The sequence below is a fragment of the Acomys russatus genome, chromosome 20 (genome assembly GCF_903995435.1).
Source record: "Acomys russatus chromosome 20, mAcoRus1.1, whole genome shotgun sequence".
Taxonomy (NCBI): domain Eukaryota; kingdom Metazoa; phylum Chordata; class Mammalia; order Rodentia; family Muridae; genus Acomys; species Acomys russatus.
This window is the reverse complement of record NC_067156.1, coordinates 66,506,236-66,528,131: the sequence shown is the minus strand read 5'-3', so window position 1 is coordinate 66,528,131 and position 21,896 is coordinate 66,506,236. Positions and strand designations below refer to the sequence as shown.

The 21,896-nt window shown below is 40.7% G+C and overlaps 1 protein-coding gene across 9 annotated transcripts in view; it reads left to right on the top strand.

The window, feature by feature from the left end:
- The window catches only part of Atp9b (ATPase phospholipid transporting 9B (putative)), a 189,090-nt gene that overhangs the window by 65,533 nt on the left and 101,661 nt on the right, over nucleotides 1–21,896 (top strand). For all 9 annotated transcript variants that reach the window (XM_051163762.1, XM_051163761.1, XM_051163759.1 and 6 more), the window contains 2 exons: nucleotides 10,067–10,147; nucleotides 17,252–17,327. In XM_051163762.1, the coding sequence (XP_051019719.1) occupies nucleotides 10,067–10,147; nucleotides 17,252–17,327 (157 nt within the window). The remainder of the gene's footprint in view (nucleotides 1–10,066; nucleotides 10,148–17,251; nucleotides 17,328–21,896) is intronic.

The window sequence follows — 21,896 nt, the reverse complement described above, 5'->3', positions numbered from 1 at the left end:
CCTCCCTCCGTCCCTCCCGGCCTCCTCCCTTCTTACCTTAAAAAAAAAAATAACTAGAGTTATAACGGTGTTTGTATTTTTGTTTTGTTTACATGCAGCCTCAGTCTGAATATGAGAAGCTTTTTCTTACATGGTTTTCTGTCCTTCTGTGGCAGAAGATGGATTGAAATAGTCATGAGGAGGGCTTCTGCAGGGAGGACTAACTGCTTCCTTGTACAACTAATGGCCCCTGAGGCAGCAGGTGCTTCCTCCTCCATGTGTTGGACTCTGGAGGTTAAATGGTCGAGACAGGCAAATGTTGCTTTTTGTGTGTTTTAGTGCTCCTTCTATCTAAGGCGGTTTCTCTGTTAGGGTTCATTCCTTATATATTTTCTAACCGGGCTCCCTATTCCTTCCTATACGATGTGTTATTCTGTAGTCACTGGAAGTCCTCCTTCTCCTTGCTTTTTACGCCAGCACTTCAAAACTGGAAAACACTTTTTTGCCTCTGCTGCCAGAAAGATGATCCTGCGCTTTGTAGTTTCTGATCCTGAGCTGGAGTCACGCTTTGCAGCTTACCAGCCAGCCTTTTCTGTTCTGTTGTGATGGCAAAGAGGAGAAGCCTACACTATTAACTTAGTTGTAAAATATAAACTGTGAGAGAAGGCATGGAAATAACATCTTCTTTTAAACAGATTCTTAGAATTATGGGGTAATAGAATCTTAACAATTTTATATTTACATATTAAGTCATCAGAAACTTCTGACCAGTAGAAATTACCTTTTGGAAAATTTACCATAAAATACAGATGATAAGATCTTGACTGGGTAGAACATGGACAGTTCGTTGTTTTAATTTTGGTATTTCAAGACTAGACTGCGTCATCATTTGTGTACTAGAAATGTGTATTTCTTACTTAGTCATTTGATCGTCTTCATCTTTGCCATTTCATGTTGGTGTGTGTCATTAAAAAGTGTGTGGTGCTTGTATGATCAGCATCCTCTCAGAGGATAGACCACAGGAATGGGAGTGTGCATCCTACCTTTAGTTTTCCTTTTCTTAGCACATTACATTTTACTTTATATAGCATCTGCCATTCCCAGAAGTCTGTGTTGATTAAATTTCTCCCATATGTTTTGGTTACATTTTTCTTCTTTCTTAACTCTTCCTAAATTCTCCCAGTCCATGTCCCCCTCTCTTTCTTTCCTAAAACAAGAACTCCAAATGAAAAGTAAACAAAAAATGAATAAAAGAAAAAAGAAAACTAAAAGCCCACAGATACAAACAAAACAAAACAAAAATGCAGTATATTTTGTGTTAGCCAACTGCTTCTGGGCGTTATGAGGCCTGCCCAGGCCTGCATTGAAGAAAACTGATTTTTCCCTTTTCATTGGTATCAGTTACAAATCTTCTTGGCTAAGGGTAGGACTCTGTGTTCACCTGTACTTCTCTGTGCTAAATTTTATCTGTTCTGAATCTGTGCAACCCTTGCACATGCTATCTAGTCTTTGTAAGCTCATATATTCATCAGTCCTGTTGTGTCTGGAATCCACTTTTTCCCTGGAGTCACCCACCATCTCTTGCTCTCCTCTTTACACAGTTTCCTGAACCTTCAGAGGAAGAGTTTGATGAAAGCATCTCATTTAAGACTGAGTGCTCCAAATCTCTGACTGACTGCACATTACCCAGCTGTGGGTCTCTGTTAGTTACCATTTATTACAAGAAGAAACGTTTCTGCTGTGAGTTAAGCACGCCACCTATCTATAGGTATAGCAGTGTGTCATTAGGAGTCTTTATTTCATGGTCCTCTAACATAGTAATAATAGCAGCCGCTTTCCCCCTGGCCTAGATAGTCTCAGTTATGGGTTTTATCTTATGGAATAGGCCTTAAATCCAACAATAAAAATATGGTTTGTTACTCCCATAACATTGATGCAGCTTTTCCACCAGTGTAGCTGGCTGGCAAGGTGCTGTTACAGGTTACAGGTTTGTATATGGGTAGTGTTGATGTTTAATTTTCTCCTCCAGTAGCATGCAGAATACCTTACAGCACCATGAATGTCGGTATGAGTGAAGCTTCTAAGTGGGTATCAGCTCAATTCCTCCATGTCTGACGACATAAATTTGTGGTCTCTTCAGCAGTAGGGCCTTACTACAAGGATATAGAGAGCAGCCTGTGATGGTTAAATCTGTGTTTGATCCTTGGTACTCATGTCAAAAGCCAGGCAGGCACCTATAATCCACATACCAGGAAGGCAGAGGCAGGCGGAGCCCTTGTGCTCAACTTAGAGACACTCAAAAAACAAGGTGGGCTAAGGAACAACACTAAATCTTGACCTTTGACCTCCACAAGTGTGTCCTTCCTCTGACCCCATTCAAAACAAAACATGTGATGAGACACTTCCTCTTCACTCTGCAGTTGGGGGCAGAAAATGCATCTGCTTTCTGTCTGGCTATAGAGAGTACTCAATTATGATTCATGGATGTTCTTGATCATGTTGTAGAAAAATTTCCTAGCCTGTTTTGCTCAGAGACTTAATAACTGTATGTGAGGGGGCACAGTAAAGAAATTGCTGACATGACTGCCCTATGATATGGTTCAACTTTTTATTGTAGTTAGGAAGAGAGGACAGCCATAGACATCTGGAGGAGTCAGAAGCAGCGAGAGGAAGGAGGCTGGACATGGCCAGGGCTAGGGAGCAGGAGAGCAACAGAATCGTGGAGATGGCAGGATAAGAAGAGATCTCAAACAGAACATAGCAAGAGAGAATGAAGAAGTAAGTGCAAATAAGAGAGACGAGGTGAGGTTATAAGAAGCAAGAATAGCTGTGGGGAAAGAAGCCCATGAGCTGGAGGGCGTTTAGCTCAGGAGAGGAGGTGAGAAGGGCTGGGATGCTAATATGGACTTTGAGATGTCTAACAGGTACTTGTGATAATGAGGGAGTCTAGAGGCCAGCATGGGCGCCATATGTCCCTTTTGCCAGAGATAAGAGAAATGACTTCCTTTTGCAGGTGAGAGCCTGGTTCACAAAGTCCTGAGGAATGTTGGCTTCTATATAACCTTCAGAAATGGTCCTATAGTTTACTTGTAGCTCATTTCTCAGTACTTGGACAGCCTGATGCCTAACGGTAACAACTGGGTATTCCATTTTTTCAGATGCTTTTCTGTATCCTTTTATGATCCTGTTTTTCTCCTTTATTAACATATTAATGCATAATTTATACATTATTGCCTGCCTTTATATTGGCTTTGTTGTCATGCCACCTACAAAATGGGATAAATCGTATTTTCTCCTATTATATATCTTTTTCATATATTGTAGCATTTGACTTCTATGTATTTGCCTGGCAGGTGGGAGTATCTGTGTATGTACGCATGTATCAAAGGATATTGATTTGTGCTGGTATGTTTAATGTCTTATTTGATACCAAATGGGGGATATGCTGCCTCATAAAATATTTTATGGAGTCTTTTTCCTTCTGCATTTTAAAAATAGTTGGGATCAGGTAAGTACTACTGCTTTTTGTATGTTAGACAGATTCAACTTTGAAACTATCTGGTCCTAGAGTTTCCCTGTCTGGGAAATATTTAATTATGAGTTGAATTACTTTACTAGATATAGAGCTGATTGGATCTTGATCAGTTCATGATGCTTATTCTGTGCTAGTAATTTCATCATCTCTGTCATTTTTGGGTATGTCTCTATTTGAAAAATTTAGACCTTGGCACAGATCACACTTTGCTGTTTTGCATGTCTAGTGGGGTTATTTATTTATTTATTTATTTGTAATACTGGATAGTATAAAAATTATGGTCAGTGCTGAGAAGTTTTCATTTCCTTCAGGGCCTCTTATCTGCATTCTTGGTTCAAAAACTTGCAGATCAGCTTAGTCTTGTTGAGGCTTGTTCTTAAATGTCATTAGAATGGGTTCCTTAGTATTGTAACAATGGTTTAATCCCACTGCATGGACATGTTCCTTCTGGGTTCTACTAAACTCCTTGCTTGTTTGAAGGTACCTTCCTCAAAACCTGATCCTTCTGAGCTCTGCAGCTTCTAAAGATGGTGCCCTTTGGAGGTTAACATGGTACTTGGCCAGATGTTTCTTGTGCTTAGGGTTACTGTGGTAACTGACTGCAGTGGAGTCCTCTGGAGACCTATACAGTTCTTTGTCTTCCGGCCTCCTCCCCAGCAACAACAAGTGCCCTCATCACAGCTTTCCTGAGCTCTGGGCTCTCTATCAGGCCCTGCCTCCCTGCTTGGCATCTTCTCCTGTCCTGTGAATTAATGCTTCACGACAAAGGGCGCATAGCTGTGTGTCTGTCCTCCCTTGGGTCATTGTGTCCTTGCCTGAATATGGCTGCTTCCTGTATGTAATCCAGTTTTCAGTTGTTTTCCCTGAGAAAGCAGGTCTCATATTAGTCAATTCAACACCACTTAGAGAAGTTCATTAATTTTTGATGAGAAGTAAGTGGACTAAATACGATGCATACTACCGCTAATTATATCTAGATTGAAAGCATCCATTTGTTTCCAGAGGCTTGGCTTGTTCTAAAGGGGTATACCTGCAGGAGATTGTGCTTCCCAGGCCAGGAAGCCTCTCTGTTCAGAGGGCCTTGTCTCTATTCTTCCCTGCCTCAGATGTTTCTCAGCCTTCTTTCTTAGGAACCATTTCTTCATAAAAATAGACCGGGGCATTTTCCCCCTGTCATTCATAACAGTATGTTTATTGAAAATGCTCTGAGTAATAAAAGGGAAGAAAATTCCTCACAGTTTACCCTCAGCCATTAAAACATCACATATATTCTCCCTGACAGACACTTATATTTAGGAGAGTATGCCATGTATGCTGTTTTCCCAGAAGGACATATAGGTTAGTATATTTTGGGTCACTTTTTAATGTAAGATTTTACAAATACTTCTGAATTTTTGTTGTCTGTTTTTGAGGTAGAGTTTTACTGTGTGGCCTAAGCTGGCCTTAAACTTGTAATAATCTTCACTTGAGGCCCCCCCCAAGTGCTAGGATTATTGACATGCATTATCATGCATGTAACATTATGCATTACATAGATTTTCTTAAAATTTTAGCCAGGCCTGTAATCTCAGTCACTTAGAGACTAAGGCAATAGAATTGCAAATTCAGGTTCCACCTCTGCTACAGAGTGAATTCAAGGGCTAGTTAATATGAGATCTGTCTCAAAATAAAAGTGAACAGAGGCTTGGGGCTATGGATCAGTGCTAGAGTACTTAAAGTACTTACCCAGCTTCCTGCGTGCCCTGCACTCAGTTAATTTCCAGGGCTCTCAGCCTCCGATAGAATGTGTATTTTAAATTTATATGTACATATTTAAATTTGTGTGTGTGTATACACACACACACACACACACACATATATGTTTTTATATGTCGTTTGTTATATGGCCTACTTATATCTTAAAGTGTTTTTTAAAGTGAATATTCCTCCTACTTTTATGTTTAGACTATTTCCACTGTTACAGTTCACATTATTTTGAAGTAATTTCTATCTTCCATACTTCTAATCTGTCTTGTGTCCGTACAAAAAGCACAGCTCTCAGTTCAGAGGTAATAAGAGTTTATTTTCTGGAGCTGAAACTGGTGACCATGCCCTGGGAGCACGGATTCCGACCACCTAAATTCTGTATTCCATTGTGGTAAAAGTTTCATGAGTTTTAAAAATTTTTTTACATTTATCTTGTGTGTGTCTGTGTCTGTATGGGCATGTGTGTGCCACAGATACGTGGGGAGGTCAGAGGACAGTTTGTGGCAGTAGTCTTCTCCTTCCACCATGTAGGTTCCAGGGATCCAGTAGAGGTCTGATGACTTTGTAGCCTTTGGGCTAGTGGGAGCTAGTGGTCTGTTAGTACATTTACAGATGACTTTTACAATGGTCACAAGATGTTTACAGTCAGTGGTAGGTGGCCAGTGGATGACTATTAAACGGGGTCAAAGGTAACTCAGGATAATTTGGCTCTGAACCTGCAGCATTAATTGGGGAACTCCATAACCATAGCTGTTCTAATCAGTTAGTCTGTCAGCATTAATTTGGAGTGAATTTCTGGGTGAGAAATCAAAATTAAACAACTAAACCCTGTTAGCCACTTGCACTTGTATTATTTCCTAAACAAACTTTTTATTTTTTATTTTTATACAAATGTAACATTGCTCTCAGTTGGTTATATGGTTTCCAGTTCTCCTCGTTCACAGGCAGGTATGCCTGTTCCCTAGACCTAGGCCCAGTGCGTGCTGTAAATAAGACTCCAGGCTCATAATATTAGTCGCTGTATAGAAGTGTGCTAGATTGTGTTTGGGTGGACACCAGCATGTTTTCCTGAGCCTTGACTGATTTCTTGTTGAGTCCTAATGCTACTTTCCTGACAGTTCTTATTTGTCATTTTAATCACTTCAAGTGCCTGCCAGTAGGTGGAGTCAGGAGGGTCATTAGCATTTATAATGCTGTAGTTACTAAAATATTTCGGACTGTTCCTTGAATGGACAGGGACCCACAGATGACAGAGCCCAGCATGCTGCTGTGCCTTAAGCCAACTGCGTGCTTCAGAGTGAAAGTGGATCAGCCCCTTTCCCACCCCCAGCCCCACCAGGGCAGACCGCCCCCCCATGTCCCACCAAGGCAGTCCCACCCCCCATGTCCCACCAAGGCAGTCCCACCCCCCATGTCCCACCAGGGCAGTCCCACCCCCCATGTCCCACCAGGGTAGTCCTTTCCTTTCTTCTCAGACCATTTCCATGCTTGCCCTCTGCTCCAGTGTTTTCCATTTTTACTTTTATTTTTTATGTTGGAAAATAAGCTTGTGCTTTTATCTTAAATGCCATACAGCTGTCATCCTATTCTCTTTTACAGTTTGTTAAAATGAATAAATTTAGGTAAGAGAGAAGGCTAGCAAGTGTGTTTGCTACCAAACCTTCTGACCTAAGGTCAATCCCCTGTAAGAGAGAATTGACTCCTCCCAGAATTTTCTGACTCCTTCACTTGTGCTGTGGTATATGTATCCTGGCATACACAAGACATGTAAAAATAAAAATAAAAAATTAAAAGAATAAATTTCACTAGGAAAGTACCTGAAAACCTGTGTTGGGGTTAGTGTTGTTCTGTCTTGGTTACACATTCTATTAGCTTACAGGTGATCCAGCTGGCCTGCCTTCAGGATCCTACCAGTTGCCTGCCTCCCCCAAGTGTATGCAGGATACATTGACCCCCACCATTCCATCCTTTCTCTTTCCTTCTCTCTGTGTTCCAGCTTCCCACTGTCCCCATGTTCCCTCTCCCTCTCTCTCTCTCTCTCTCTCTCTCTCTCTCTGTCCTGGGTGCCACTTTTTCTCTCTCTGCCCCCTCCCTCTGTCCTCATGGCTCACTCACTGTCTCTATCCCTTCTCCAGGTCCTCTCCCCCTTCCCACAATAAATTTTCTTATACTAGATCTGTTGTGTGCTGCATAATTCTTCAAGGGGTTACACCTTGTCATGGGCCATGGAGCTATCCCACTACTGCACCATCATTATGTATCATAACACATTCCCCCTTGTTTTATTTCTTTACTAGTGCACCTGTAGGAAACCTAAAACCCTGTAACATCCTTCAAGAACCATGGGGTGCACTGGCAGTAGACAGCTTTGGAATGGCCACACTAAGTGATAACTTCATGATACATTTGGTTTTGCTAAGAAAAGAAAATCAAAATTTAGCTGAGCAAAAATATGCTGCTTGTGATTCAACTCAAGCAAATTTGGAAGAGCAAACGAGCAGTTGCAGAGGTTCAGGGTGGCGGTGAAGGTCAGTAGAGGTGGAGGGGTGGAGGACAGTAGAGGAGGTCACAACTTTGGCTCCAAGTCAGCTCTGGCCACCTTTGCTTTATGAAGCAATTAAAAGAGCCAGGTCAAAAGTGGGAAGCAGAAAAGGGAGATTTGTTCAGTGTGGACACACTGGCAAGAGGACAGGGTTATCCAGGGAACCCTCTAGTCTACCTGTGGGTTCTGAAGTAAGAGGGAAGGGTTAGATAGAGGTCTAGGTGGCCCCTCCTGCCAGGTGCTTTGACAAGGTGTTACAACTGTGTGAAACCTCCGCTGGCTGAATGATACTCTTTTCTTCTCCCAGCTTGAGCTTCCTAGGGAAATTCCCATTTCTTTGCTGTCTGTTGTTTCAACACTCTGATATTCAGCTCTGGAGAAACAGGTGTCTCCTTATATTGGCCTCATTTCTGACAGACCCTGCCGAGGTGTAAGTGGAGAAAAGTAGAGGTGAGAGTGGAGCTATAGAAATGTAGAAGTAGAGCTGCACATAGGTGAAGGGGGTAGAGTTGAAGGAGGATGGAGGAAGGAGATGGGGATGGAAGATGGAGGTGGAGGAAGGAGATGGGGATGGAAGATGGAGGGGGAGGAAGGAGATGGGGATGGAAGATGGAGGGGGAGGAAGGAGATGGGGATGGAAGATGGAGGGGGAGGAAGGAGATGGGGATGGAAGATGGAGGGGGAGGAAGGAGATGGGGATGGAAGATGGAGGGGGAGGAAGGAGATGGGGATGGAAGATGGAGGGGGAGGAAGGAGATGGGGATGGAAGATGGAGGGGGAGGAAGGAGATGGGGATGGAAGATGGAGGTGGAGGAAGGAGATGGGGATGGAAGATGGAGGGGGAGGAAGGAGGATGAAGGTGAAGGATGGAGGTGCAGGAAGGTAGAAGTAGAGGAAAATGGAGACGGGAGGTGGGTGAGGGTAGTATTATATATCTTGATCGTGGTGGTAAGCATAGGTACATGTATATCAATAGATTGGATATTTTAATTATATGTAGTTTACATATTGAATTATGTGCTAGGAAAAACAAATAGTGTACTATTTTCTTTCTAACTATGAGTGACTTTTTTTTTTAAATCACCATAGGAAGTCATGCTTTATTATATTCAGTATTAGGTGAATGTTGTCATTTTTATTAATGGAAAATATATATGCTAATTTATATTTAGAAGTCTTTAAAGATGTATATGTCATATAATGCAGTATCTAAAGAGGTACATATTTCATATAATGCTACTTTCAAATTTTATGTCTAATATGGTTTGATAGAAAGTATGAATAATTATTTGAATGAAACAATTGTATAATTAATGAAATCATTTTAACTTTTATTTGCTTGTAAATTAAGAAGAATATTTCCTATGCTTGAGCCGTCATAAAGCTGGACATGTTATTCTTTTTCTTAGAAAAGAAAGCTCTGACCTCACTGCGTACAGGCAGTTTAGTTTTTCATCAGTTCATAGCTTACCATGCCATAGCTGTCATTTGTCTTAACCCTGTGTCTGTGAGTGATTGATCTGGAGCTAACTTTGTCACATCACTAATAATGTCCTCCCAGCTCCTGGCAGTGTGGTGCAGTGTAGGTATATGTGGTCAGAGGATGGGTCCTGGGGAGTTGTGTGACCGAGTTGGCTGCTCTGCAGTCTCAGCTGTGGTTTCTGCTTGCTGCTTCCGTGCTGGCAGGAACAGTTTCCAGACAACTGTAGACATTTGGGAAGTAGGCTTCTGGCTTTTGTGATCAAGCAAATTTATTAACAACCATGAGGCTCCAGCAATTTTCAATAAATCATGACTTGCTGATTTATTTCAAAAGATCCATATAGCAGTAAACAATACCATTTACATTTAATTAGTTTTATTGAACAAGAGGCAATTTTATTTGTAATGAAACACATGTTATGATTAAGGATGTATTTTAATGACCTTTAAGTAATGCGAACAAATGTTGCCCTTGACCTAATAGCAGAGGCTTTCCTACATTATTGAAAACTTCAGAATGATTTTTAAATTATCATGAAACGCTTCGAATGACACTCTCATTATTGTGCCATTATTCAGTCATTTGATGTCTAATATACTAAATGAAACGCAGTCTTGTAAATGTTCATGTGTGTGTGGAAATGAGGGTTGTTGCTAGCTTGTTCTTTATTTCCCTGTATCAAAAGGTGGTGTGTGGTTTGGAAGTTCCATGTGTTGAAAGTTACTTGACCATGTTTGTTCAGTCTTAAGGTTGATGCTCATTTTTATTTTCTACATTCCAGGACCTTTTTTCCATCAGTGCCTATGTTTATGCTCAGAAGCCACAACTGGATATTCATAGTTTTGAAGGAACATTTACCAGGGTAAGGTAAATAGTCGGTTAATAAAAAGATTTTCCTTTTTCGTAGACGTTAAGGGTAGTGGGCCTTTGTTTACAGAGAATAACTCAGTGTAGAGCAGACTCACACAGAGGCTCGAGAGCATGAAGCACGGCGGAGGAATGTGTACACTCTTAGATGTCCTCACGCAGCATCTGGGGCTGTGTGGCACAGTCAGGGCGTGCTCCCTGGCTTTGTACACATGTACTGTTGATAAATCCTGCTCCCATAGGATAGGAGCCAGGAAAATATCACGGGGTACCTAAATCAATCTTGACTTCAGATAATATTGATACTGTGATGTGCCCAGCATTTCTAGCTTCTTGTTGCTGAGGAGGATAAATGCATGTCTACCCGCACATGTATGCGTTTATACATTCCTTTACTTTATGTGTGTATTGTGTTCCATGTAGTTGTTACTATGGAGGTTTGACAAAGCTTGAAGCCTCATTTGCTGATGACTTTTGGGAACAGAAGAACTAAATACTCACTTTAACAGCTTGTAACTTTTATCATATTTCTTAAAAGGGACTTTATTACATGACTGTAGTTTATTTTATATTTGAGCACGGTTGGGCATATTAGCCAGTGATCATTACCACTTGCTGAGCTAACTGTAGGTATTGAATTATTTGGCACTTAATATACAAGTTGTAAGGATGGAAGGTGAGGACAGCTGTGAGGCAGTCAGCATCCACAGGGGAGATGGATAGCACAGTATTGCTGCTTATTTATATGTGTGCTGCAGACCCACATGCCAAGATGTACATGAAAACATGGGAAGAAACATGTGCACATGATGCTCTATGGTCTTTCTGTGTTTTATTTAAAAATATTATGGAAAAAACTCTTCAGCGGTCTTGTAAAAATTTTTAGCATATAAGAAAAATTATAACAAATAGGTATCCTATTTGTTGAAATTATTATTAGACAGGTATTTGCAGACTTCAAGGTTGGAGAGTAAGAGCAGGTTGTTCAGAACCCCAGATGGTTGAGTCTGCTGATGTGGGTAGAGACGTTGGAGTGGGAATGTAGCCAGTCCTGGTGAGGAAGCTGTGTTGTAAGAGCCTTCAGCTCAGCGGTGCTGATGCTGGCGAGTTGGGGAGGGCCCTTTAGATTTTCTGTCACCTTAGGTGATTATGGCCTTATGATTTTATGTTCTTACAGACAGTCAACACCATCTGCCAATGAGATGTGGGTGGGGTCCACTTCTTTATCCTATGAGTAAACTTGGTTTTATAATTTCTCACATTTCTGTCCCTTGAAGTGGGGCAAACTCTAAAGTAGCAGAGTCAGTGCCAGGCTAGAGGTGTGTGTGTGTGTGGATCACTGATGTTGGAGAGGCCTTGCTCCCTGAAGGGGACCTTTTCCAGAAAGGATCACATGCCCTCTGGATGGATTTCGTTAGTATTAGCTCTCTAATTACCAAGGGACTTTTGGAAAATATCAGGGATAGTTAATTTGGTAAACTGTGAGGCAAAGTGATCTACTTCAAGACATGGTGTCTCTAGAAGCAGAGTGAAGAGGGAGCTTGGCCGTTCTGAAACAGCTCTATAGCACTCGGGAGGGTCAGCCCCCACACCAGCCCCCAGACGGGTGACTCTGTGGAGAGGGCCTTGTGCACTGAGAACAGATTCCAGTGCCCACCATGAGATGGGATCCTGGTTGCATTCTCTATCTGCTTTGAGGAAAGAATACATTATTATGAACAGAAAGAACCTGTACCCTGCGCAGAAAAGATGTGGGAAGCAGGACTTCTTGTTTAATAGAAATCCTCCAAAAACAAGCAAAGAAAAGCTTCGAGGAAGAAGAGTACTTCAACAGCTGTCAGTGAGGGAGCCAGCATGGAGCTGCACGGCCAACTCCAGTGGCTGGTCTGTATCTCTTGTGCTAGGAAGCTATTATGGGAAATTCCCCAGGTTCACTCAGACTTCTTTGGCAGTTACAGTGCAAGATGGCTAGTCAGATCATCAAGATCTTCTTACAGCAAGTGTATTCAGGAGGGTATAACTCGGGCCATTGTATGTTGCTGTGTATATTGTTTATGACTGCAGTACACACTTAGAAATAAGGAAGAAGTAGGCTACTACAATAGCTCTAGGCATTTGAAACTTAAATTTAGAAACCCCTTAAAAATTTGTGTTCAAATATAAATGATTCAAATGCCAACTGCAAGGCAACGATTGTCAGACTGTACACAAAGTAAGATTTCCAGTACATGGTGTCTATAAGAAAGCATATTAAAACCACTTATAGTTTAAAAGTAAAAAGATAGAAAAATATGGCTTACGCTAACACTAAGTAAAACTGAAGTTGCTAAAAGCAATATCACACCAAGTTGGTTTCTGCAGATAGTGAGCAAAGGGCTAACTTATTGTCAGTTCATATAAGCATACGTACCTAATAACAGCTTTGAAGTGCATGAAGCCAGCTCACAGAAGGGTAGGAGAAACAGACAGATTCTCAATGGTAGTTGGTAATTTCAATGCTCTCTCTTTAATAATTAATTGAACAGGGATAAAAAATCAGTTGGAACATAATAGCCTTGAAGATTATCGTTGAAGTTGATTGAACTGATAGCTATTGAAGATGTCATTCAACAGCAAGATATAAGATAAATTTATATTGTTCATGGGAAATTTATCAAAATAAGTCAAAGAAATCTTTGTGTATATTTTAAAATTTTCCACTCATCTGTTCTATAACCACAGGGCAGTTAAATTAGAAAGAAACAATAACTATTTTTAGAAATTGCTAAATTTTCAGTAATAATAACACAATTAAAGAATTGGTCAAAAGAAATTAAAATTTGCTTCGGTACTGGAAGAAATAATTTATAATCATGAACTGTCTCAGGTATTTTTCACTATGACTCAAAATCTAGAATTATTTTTAAAAAGTTTATACATTTAGCTAAATGAAAATAAGAACTTGCATATCAGAGATAAGCGCAAGCATTGTCCAAAGTCATATAAAGAGTTACAAGAAAGCAAGTATAGCTTACGTTGTGGCTGTATGGCTAGCCCACATTAAGAAAGTACCGTTGGAAATGTCCAGAACAGAATGACATTTTGATATGTGGTACATATTGGGTGAAGCCCGGGCACACTAAGTAAGTTATCCAGGAAGTACTGCTGCTTAATGAGTCTGCTTGTAAGACGTGAGTAGGGCAATTGAAGCCAAAGAAGGTGGAATGGTATGTGCTGGAACCACAGAGGTGCTGTTTAAGAGGGACAGAGTGTCTGCCTTCCTCCTACAACATGGGGCAACCTGGCTGCTGTATGTTCTGTGTGCTAAAAGAGGTATGTACCATGTTCCAGACACTAATCTTTAAGGCATAAGCACTCCCTTATCAAATGCTCCCATGTGCTCCTACTGTGCACCTTGTGCCTTGGTTTCTTGGATACGCCACAAAGCACCCAACCTCTGTCAGTGTCTTTTCCTGTGAGGACACTAGTCTCTCTACAGCAGAGCTCCTCTGCCCGCTGCCCAGAGCTCACTGTGGAGGGTCGGCCTGGAGCTGGAACACTGGCTACGTGCCTTCTATGTACATCATTTTTCAAACTACATAAACTTAATGAAAGAAACAAAAAGTGACAGTGACTTGGACATTCCTTTCTCTCTTCACAGTCTAATAAAGACGTAATAGATGTCTGCATGAGGTTGGTACAGAGCTTCAGAAAGGTTTTCTGATATTTATTTGAAATACTCACTTTAGAGGCTGTCGCTGCTGGGGCAGAGTTGAAGGTGAAGCGTGGAGGTGGGGTGTCCTTGCATACCTTGTTAGAAATAGATCGAATGGCTACAGAAAGTTAATGGGAAGATGAACTTACATTTTAAAAATTAAATTGTACAGAATGTTGTTTCCAGTTCAGAACGTTTTATAAGCCTGTTATCTACTTTAACTCCCATCTGATAGATTGACATAGGGGGAAATTTATGCCAAATGGTAGATACATATGAAGAATTTTTGATACTTTTTTTTTGTGCAGGAAGCCATAGGAAGAGGCTTTTGTCTTGTTGCTACTGTATTTTTTGAGACAGAGTCTTGTTATTACCCTGCCTGGCCTAAAGCTTGCTCTATAGACCAGGCCCCACCTCAGACTCCCAGAGTTTCTTACGCCTGGGCTTTCTGGTGGCTGGAGTTGGGTTCACCACTAGGAAGAGCTTAATGAATGGAGGGAAGTTCATTTATGCTCACAGGGTAAGAGATGCCACCTGTAGGTAGGATTGCTAAATTGGGCCTTGTTTGCATGTCTTGGTCTGTTTCCAGGTCCAGCCAAGTCGGTACACACAAAAGACAGTCTTGTTCCTTCTATTTGGGGCACAGCACTTTGTCTACCTACACAGAGGGTATTCAATAGGATAGTTTAGCTTAGTGGCTGCCACTGGCCTTGCGTGGGCTGCCACACTTTTGGACTCATGGTGCCTGTGGAGGCTACAGAGTTCTCTTTCTTTTCCAGTTTTTAATGTATTGGCTAAGCTTATATTCCTGTTCTGTGTGTGGAGGGCAAAGGTTAAGTAGTTGTTTAGGTATGGTCCTTAGGTGCCAACTAAGAAGGTAAATTGTTATGCTAAAATTGAAACAGTACAGTTAGAGAGAAATTTTGTAAAATGATAAATGTGCAGATTAGAAACTGTCTAGTTTTGTATACCATTGTGGGAATTCCTAGACCAACATAAAACTGAAAGGTATACCATATTGGCTGTGTTCACTAAATATGATAAGGAATATTTAGATTTTTTTCTCCAACAGTATTTATTAGATTTAAGACTCTAAATGATTCAGAAGTTGGGCATTTCAGTTCAGTCATAATTTCAAAATGTGACATCAAGGTGACTTGTTTTCTAAAAGTTGATTATTTTCTTTAAAACCATAAAAATGAAAGGAAATCCCAATTTTTCTTAGATAACTGTTACCTTTTAACTTGAACTATTTCAGTTCTGAATAGGAGAGAAAAGGCACTTTAGTCTTGGCGTTGTCTATGGAAGGCAGTGTTAGAAAAGATGAAGCAGAGCACATCAGTGTCTGTGCATTTTGAAGACTGGTGATGATGTGGGAGTTCCCATGCGGGCACTTAGTAAACTGTTTGTTACCCTCGTGATAGCAAAGTAAGGTGACCGAAGAATAAGGATGCCCTGGCTCTCCACCCTTAGAGCACAAATAGCACTTGAAGACTCTGAGGCTTTTCCTCCCTGAAAACATGGACACTGATACTGGGTTGAGGTATCCCTCAGCTTCTCCACACAGAGGGCTGGCTGGCCTAGGCGCACTGCTCGGCATTAGAGCAATTGTTTTGAATGCATGAAGCCCTGTGTTTGACTCCCATATTTATGAATTGTGTAACCAGGGCCTATGTAAATTAAAATCATCCTGTGTATTTGAGAGAGTTCTTTTTAAGCTTCAGCACAAGCCCCCTAACCCCATGAGGGTACACGTATTTTTGAAGTGGACCTATGTTTTAAATACTTACAGATATGATAGCCTTCATTGTCACAAATCCAAGACCTGGGGCAAGTCTTCAGGTTAGAGTGCTGTGGTCTCTAGGCACTGGGGAGGAATGCCTGAATCACATTCTAAGACACATTCCTGAACCGAGTTGCAGGAAGGTGTAGGTTTCATAATTCCTGGTCTTACTGTCAGATACACACAAGACACTAGTGGGACAAGCAAAACCTTTTATTTTGTAAATATTGACAGTATTGGAAATATTTTGAAGTAGGAATTCAAGTTTACGTTCTGCGTCTTGTATGTAACTCAGAGATTCAGTAGCTAGGAAAATGGCTGACAGAGGTACCATTTGAGAAGATGGCTTTATAGATGTAACAAGAATAAATTAATAAAAAAAAAGAAGATGGCTTTATAAATTAATGGAGAAGACATACCCATAGCTCCAAACTCTATTTTCTTTCCACATTTGCTTTCTTTATTATTTTGGAATGTATGTTGATACCAAACTATCAAGTTATGATAAAGATCCTGTGGACGTTACTATTTTAAGGACTAATTCTAACATTCAAAATAGTGTGAGCTGTTTTTGCCCTTTGCAGACATTGAGGTCACCTGCTCCAGTGTCAGTTTTCTTGGAATCACTGCAGGTCCTTGGGCTTTTATGATCCGGTACTCCAGCAAGGCCCCCATAACCACAACACAGGCAGTGGCTTTATATAAAGATGAAGTCCTCAGCTTGTATGTTTTATCCCTGACTATCAACAGTGCATGTTCTACTACTGTGTGCTGCTATGTGGGCACATTTGATGATTGCATGCATAATTAGCAATAAACAGCTTGCTTCTTTAACTCTGCTTAAAGAAAAATATCTAACATCATATTTTGAAAGGGGATTTAAAAGAAGTGATCTCTTTGTCCTGTGTGTATTACTAATAGTCACAGAAGCATTTTCTCCCGTTGGTGAGCATATTTGTATTTTAAAGAATAGCCTTTGTCTTTGACAAAAATTTGGGAGAGGAAATTCTACCATGTTTGTGAAACAGAGCTTAGTTTATATCTTGGTTATGTCCATGTTAATATTAGGTTTTTAAGAAAAGATTTATTATTTTACTTATGTGTAAGGAAGTATCTGCACAAGAATGCAAGTGCCCACAGAGGTCAGAGGTGTCAGATTCCCCTGGAGTTGGGGTCACAGGCACGTGTAAGCCACCTGATGTGCATGCTGGGAATCGAGCACAGGTCCTCACAAGAGCAATATGTGTTGTTAACCACTGTGCCATCTCTCCAGCCCTAATATTAATTTTTTGTTTTTGTTTTATTAACTTTTCCTGGAAAGACCTTAGATTAGGAGTATTGCTTAAACCATGTGTTTTTTCTTAAAGATATTGTAGTCTATTCTCTAAAGATAATCAGCATGAGTGCAAGTGCACTTATGAAAATTTAAAATTATTTACTGTAAGCAATAAAATTGTTTATTCCTGGATCAAAGTGTAATTTTAGGTTTCCATATTTACCCTTGAAGTTAGTATTTATAATCAGTTGGGTACAGAAGAGGGACATGTTTCTTTTCTGATGCTGAAATGTGACTAGAACATTGCTAATTTTCAAGTTTTGTTTTGTTTTGTCTCCCCTAACAGGAAGACAGTGATCCTCCTATTCATGAAAGTCTCAGTATAGAAAACACATTGTGGGCAAGCACCATTGTTGCATCAGGTAAGGGAGCCGCTCCCCTTCCAGCATGAGTCTCACAGACAGGATGTGAGTGTTGTCCATGTACTGTACAGCAGCGTTCCTAAGCTTGCCTGAGGGATTTAGGGGATACCCGATTGAGAAGCCAGGAGACAGTCTTGAGAGTTTGTGGGGAGACCTGGGCTGCTGTTCACCCACGCAGAGCAAGGACAGTAGCTTGAGGGTGTGGTAGAGCCACTGTGGTGGGGTGTGGTGCCTTTTTCTGTGTTTGACTTGTGTTGCTTGGTGCTTTGAGAACTGCCACAGGCAGGCCAGGGAGGCTAGTAACAATTTTCGATGATTCTTATCTACTTTTTGTCCAGTTGACGAAAACCTACCAGAGACTGGTGTGGTCTGTAAGCTCACCATCAGTGTGTGAGAAGCATCTGCAATGTGGGACATAGAAGCACCTGGTTAGCCAGAATTTAAAATTAATCATATTGTTTACAATGTTAAATTAAAAAGCATTAGGGGAATAAATGTTATCTTTTAAAAACAAATTCTACTTCATTTTCTGTTCTTGGCTTCTGTTTTAAGTATGTATTAGACTATTGAAACCAAAACCCAAACTATTGATTTGTGGCCTTTCTCCTCAGAGACAGAAGCAACGAGCTTAAGGCCTGTGAGATGTCCTGTAGACTTTCCTGGACATGGCTTCTCTGTTCAACTTTAGATTTCAGAATGATCGTGGCATGCAGTAGCTGGTACTTGAATACGTCTACAGCAGAGACCCTAACCTGGACACCGTGCTGTCTGTCTCTTGTAGCACTGGGTTCGATGGGTGCTTGATCCTCTCAGAGGATGCTCTAGAGCAATGCTTTTCAGCCTTGCCAGGGCTGAGGCCCTGAAATAGTACAGTTCTGCAGGGTGCTGACCCCCAACCATAAAGTTAATTTCATTGCTACTTCAGAACTGTAATTTTGCTACTGTTATGAATTGTGTTTTTAGAGACTGAGGTTCGCCAAAGGGTTTGCAAACCACAGGCTGAGAACTGCTGTTTTAGACCGTCCATGCAGAAATACGACGTGCACGTTTGCTTATGTCTGGACATTTAAAGATACAAGCATCGTCTCTCATTTCGAAGCTTTTAAAGGATTTTTTTTTTTTAACTTAAAAACTAAGGACCTCAGGAGTGTTGCTAGTCTAAGACTTTCATGAATAACCTGAGGGTTCTTACCTCTTCGGTAACTGATCACAAGCTTAGAATTCTTTGTAACTGATGTGAGGACGGGGCACCTTTTAAAATAAATATTATAATTACATTACTCCCTCTCCCCTTTCTTCTTTCTAAAGCCCTTTCCCCTTTCAGATTCATGTCCTTTTTCTTTCATCAGTGTTGCACATATAATTATGTATGTTACATAGACACAGATATATATATATATATATATGTTCCTAAATAAGATACAACCTGTTTATATCTTATCTGTGTACTACTACTTGTCTGTGTGTCTATGTGTGTGTTCAGGGCTGACCATTTGGTGTGGGGTAACTAGTTGACATGCTCTCTCCTGGGGAGGACTGACTTCTTTCCTCTAAGCATTCCTTCATAGCCTGCAGTTCTGTGCCTGGGGTTTTGGCCTTGTGGGCCTCCCACTGCTGTGTCTGTTTTTGGTGCCATCCTTGTTTCACTCATGTTTAGGCAGTTGTGTTGGTGAGGCTTCATGGCCTTTTTAAAATTTTTTTATTGAAAGCTGTACTATCTTTCCTGTGTACCATGGCCTGGCACATAATAGATAGTGTGCCACTGCATTCCTTTTCTAGGCCCAGAGTAGCTCTTCGAATGAAATTATTTCTGACCTTCTTTCCTGCAAGTTTTAAAAGTGTGGGACTCAGACAGACCTCAAGTCCCACAGACAGATAAGGTTTCAGGTGACCAAAGAGAGACCTCCTTGTGGTATCTACTATGCAGACTCAAGAGAACACTGTTCCTTTAAAAAGTGGGCCAGGTGCCCTCATGGAGTTGCTCTATACCCAAAAGCAAGCCTTCTGAAGCAACGCGTGAGAATGTATGTGCATGGATTAGGTTGCCCGTGATCTCTGCCCTCCAGAGCATGACGTGGCATGACTGCAGAGGGGCCTCCCACGAGTGGGTAAAGCATTATGGACAATGCATAAACTGAGAATAAACATTTGGAAACATTTATAAGCATTTGGTACAGTTTACTAATATATATATTTTTTTAACAATGAGGACTTATTTTCTTTTGCTTGGCCTTAGTTTGTTTTCCTGGTAACACAATTATATTGTATAAATAGCAGTTTTGGCAGCAAATTTTCAAAATAGTCTTGACTGTTTTCTATGTATGGTTTAATATATTCCTACCCTAGTCATGCATAGGTTGTTAAGAGTTAGTATTTGAGGGATTCCTGTGTGTGTATAAGCTGTTGACCTAGGCCGAGAATCTCCACAGTGATGGCAAGTCAGTTGCCGGGCACCCAGCAGCTGCTGCAGGCTGAGAAGTGGGTGGCCAAGAAGGTGTCTGAGGCCTGCAAGTGAAAGAACTGGAGGCTGAAGCAGGCCAAGGAGGAAACTCAGGCTGAGATTGAACAGTACTACCTGCAGAGGGAGGAAGAGCTCAAGGTCAAGGATGTTGGGGTCCCATGGCCCTTGTAGCAGTGAGGTAGAGATGGAGACCTATTAATTTGAATTGGTAGGATATGTTATGAAATTTGGGTAATGAATAGCAGGGAGGCTACAGTATAGCTGAAATATTAATAAGTGATGCCTCAAAGCAGGTATAATGGGTCTGAAATTTGACATCATCCAGATGGACCACACAGTGACCTTCAGACTCACCCCAAGGGGCCAGGCAGTGTAAGGCCTGGGTGTTTAGTAAGTAGTCTGCGTGTCGTGCTTATACTAGCCCTGTGTGGGACAGTTAGCATCTGAATCTTTTTACAGTGATATTTTTAGATTTCATTTACCTTTATTTTATATGCATTGGTATTTTGCCTGTATGTATGTCTATGTGAAAATGTCAGATCTTGGAGTTACAGACAGTTGTGAGCTGTCACAGTGGGTGTTGGGATTTGAATTGGGTCCTCTGGAGGAACAGCCAGTGCTCTAAACCGCTGAATCATCTCTGCAGTCCTATAGTGATTTTTAAGTGACTTTAGTCAAGTCAGAGTTACAAATTTCAACCAGATGAGTATAATCATTTTTAGCACTTTCAGGACTAAGTGCTCACAAGTCTTTTAAAATATTTTCTTACTGGAAACTGAATTAAAATTTTGGTTCACTTCCAGACATTATGTCTTATTCCCCTTGGGGATTTTGCTATGAGGTACCTACCTGATAGGAATTTCTTTGTGGCTATGAGTTTAACATTCAAACATATTTAAGAATTTACAGAAGATTTTTCAGTTTGGAGCCAGAATAAGAGCTTAAGTTTACACAAAAAAATACGGATTAAAAGGATTAAAATTCTTGCACCGCCCCCCACCCTTGGGGAAATCTGAACACATTCTGCACCTGTCCTGTTTTATCTTATGTTTGTCTGCTGCAGTACAAGAGTATGTCATGCCTTGTCCTTCATGGCTTACTCCAAACGCGCATCTTTTCTCTTTGTTGTGCTTCTTTCTACAGTAACCTTCATCGTTCTATAAATACGTACCATTTGTCCAAGAGCAAGGAATCCTGTATAGTACTAGACTAATTCAAGCAATTTAAAGTAATTAAAAAGCATTGGACTCAGAACAGCAATGCGTTGAAGCTAATTACACTGAGTAGTCATTTTTAGCAACCATCAAATGAGGGAGTACAATGAAAGCCTTTAGCAAATGTTAAAGATGACACAACTCTAACATCAGGGACTGTGTTATGTATGCCATGTTTCTTGTTAGTCTTGCATTTCGCTGTTTGAGTGCTGTAAGTTATCCCAGCCTAGAATCCACATTATTGAGAATCTGTCTTGGTTTTTAGGACAGAGGTTTTAAGCTTGATGAATCATTCTGAAGATTTCTCTGACACTTGTTTGTTTTGCTAATCTTTAAAAAAAAAAAAAATCAAAATTTCAAGTTATATTTGTTATGGGTATACTTTTTTGCAATTTTATATTTTGGATAAATTAAGTTGGCAAAATCGGAAAAAAATCTTGGTCAAGTTATATTTAACATTTAACCTTATTCCTTTAATATTGAAATAATTCTGTGGTGTGAGCGTTTGTGTGTGTGTGAAAGTTCCTGGTAGTATTACTTCATCAAGTATTAATATTCTATACACTAAACGTAGTCCTCTTGTGTAGGAAATTTAAATGGATTTTAGTACAGAGAGACGACACTTGTGTAGCTTGGTGAGCTTCATGCCCTTGTTGGCCAATCACACCTTTCTAGAACTTGGTTTTGTAGCGGTGCTCAGAACTACAAGACCTGCAGCTCCTGTATACTGCACGCCACTCCTGAGCATCACGGTGGGTCTGCCCTCCCGAGTTGATGAAGCAGAAACTGGAGTTATGCAATGTGCACCATGTGGCTGTTCATGCTCAGACAGGGCAAATAGTAGCTCATATTTACCTCATGGGTCCCAACTTACATACACAGTGTGCAAAGTTT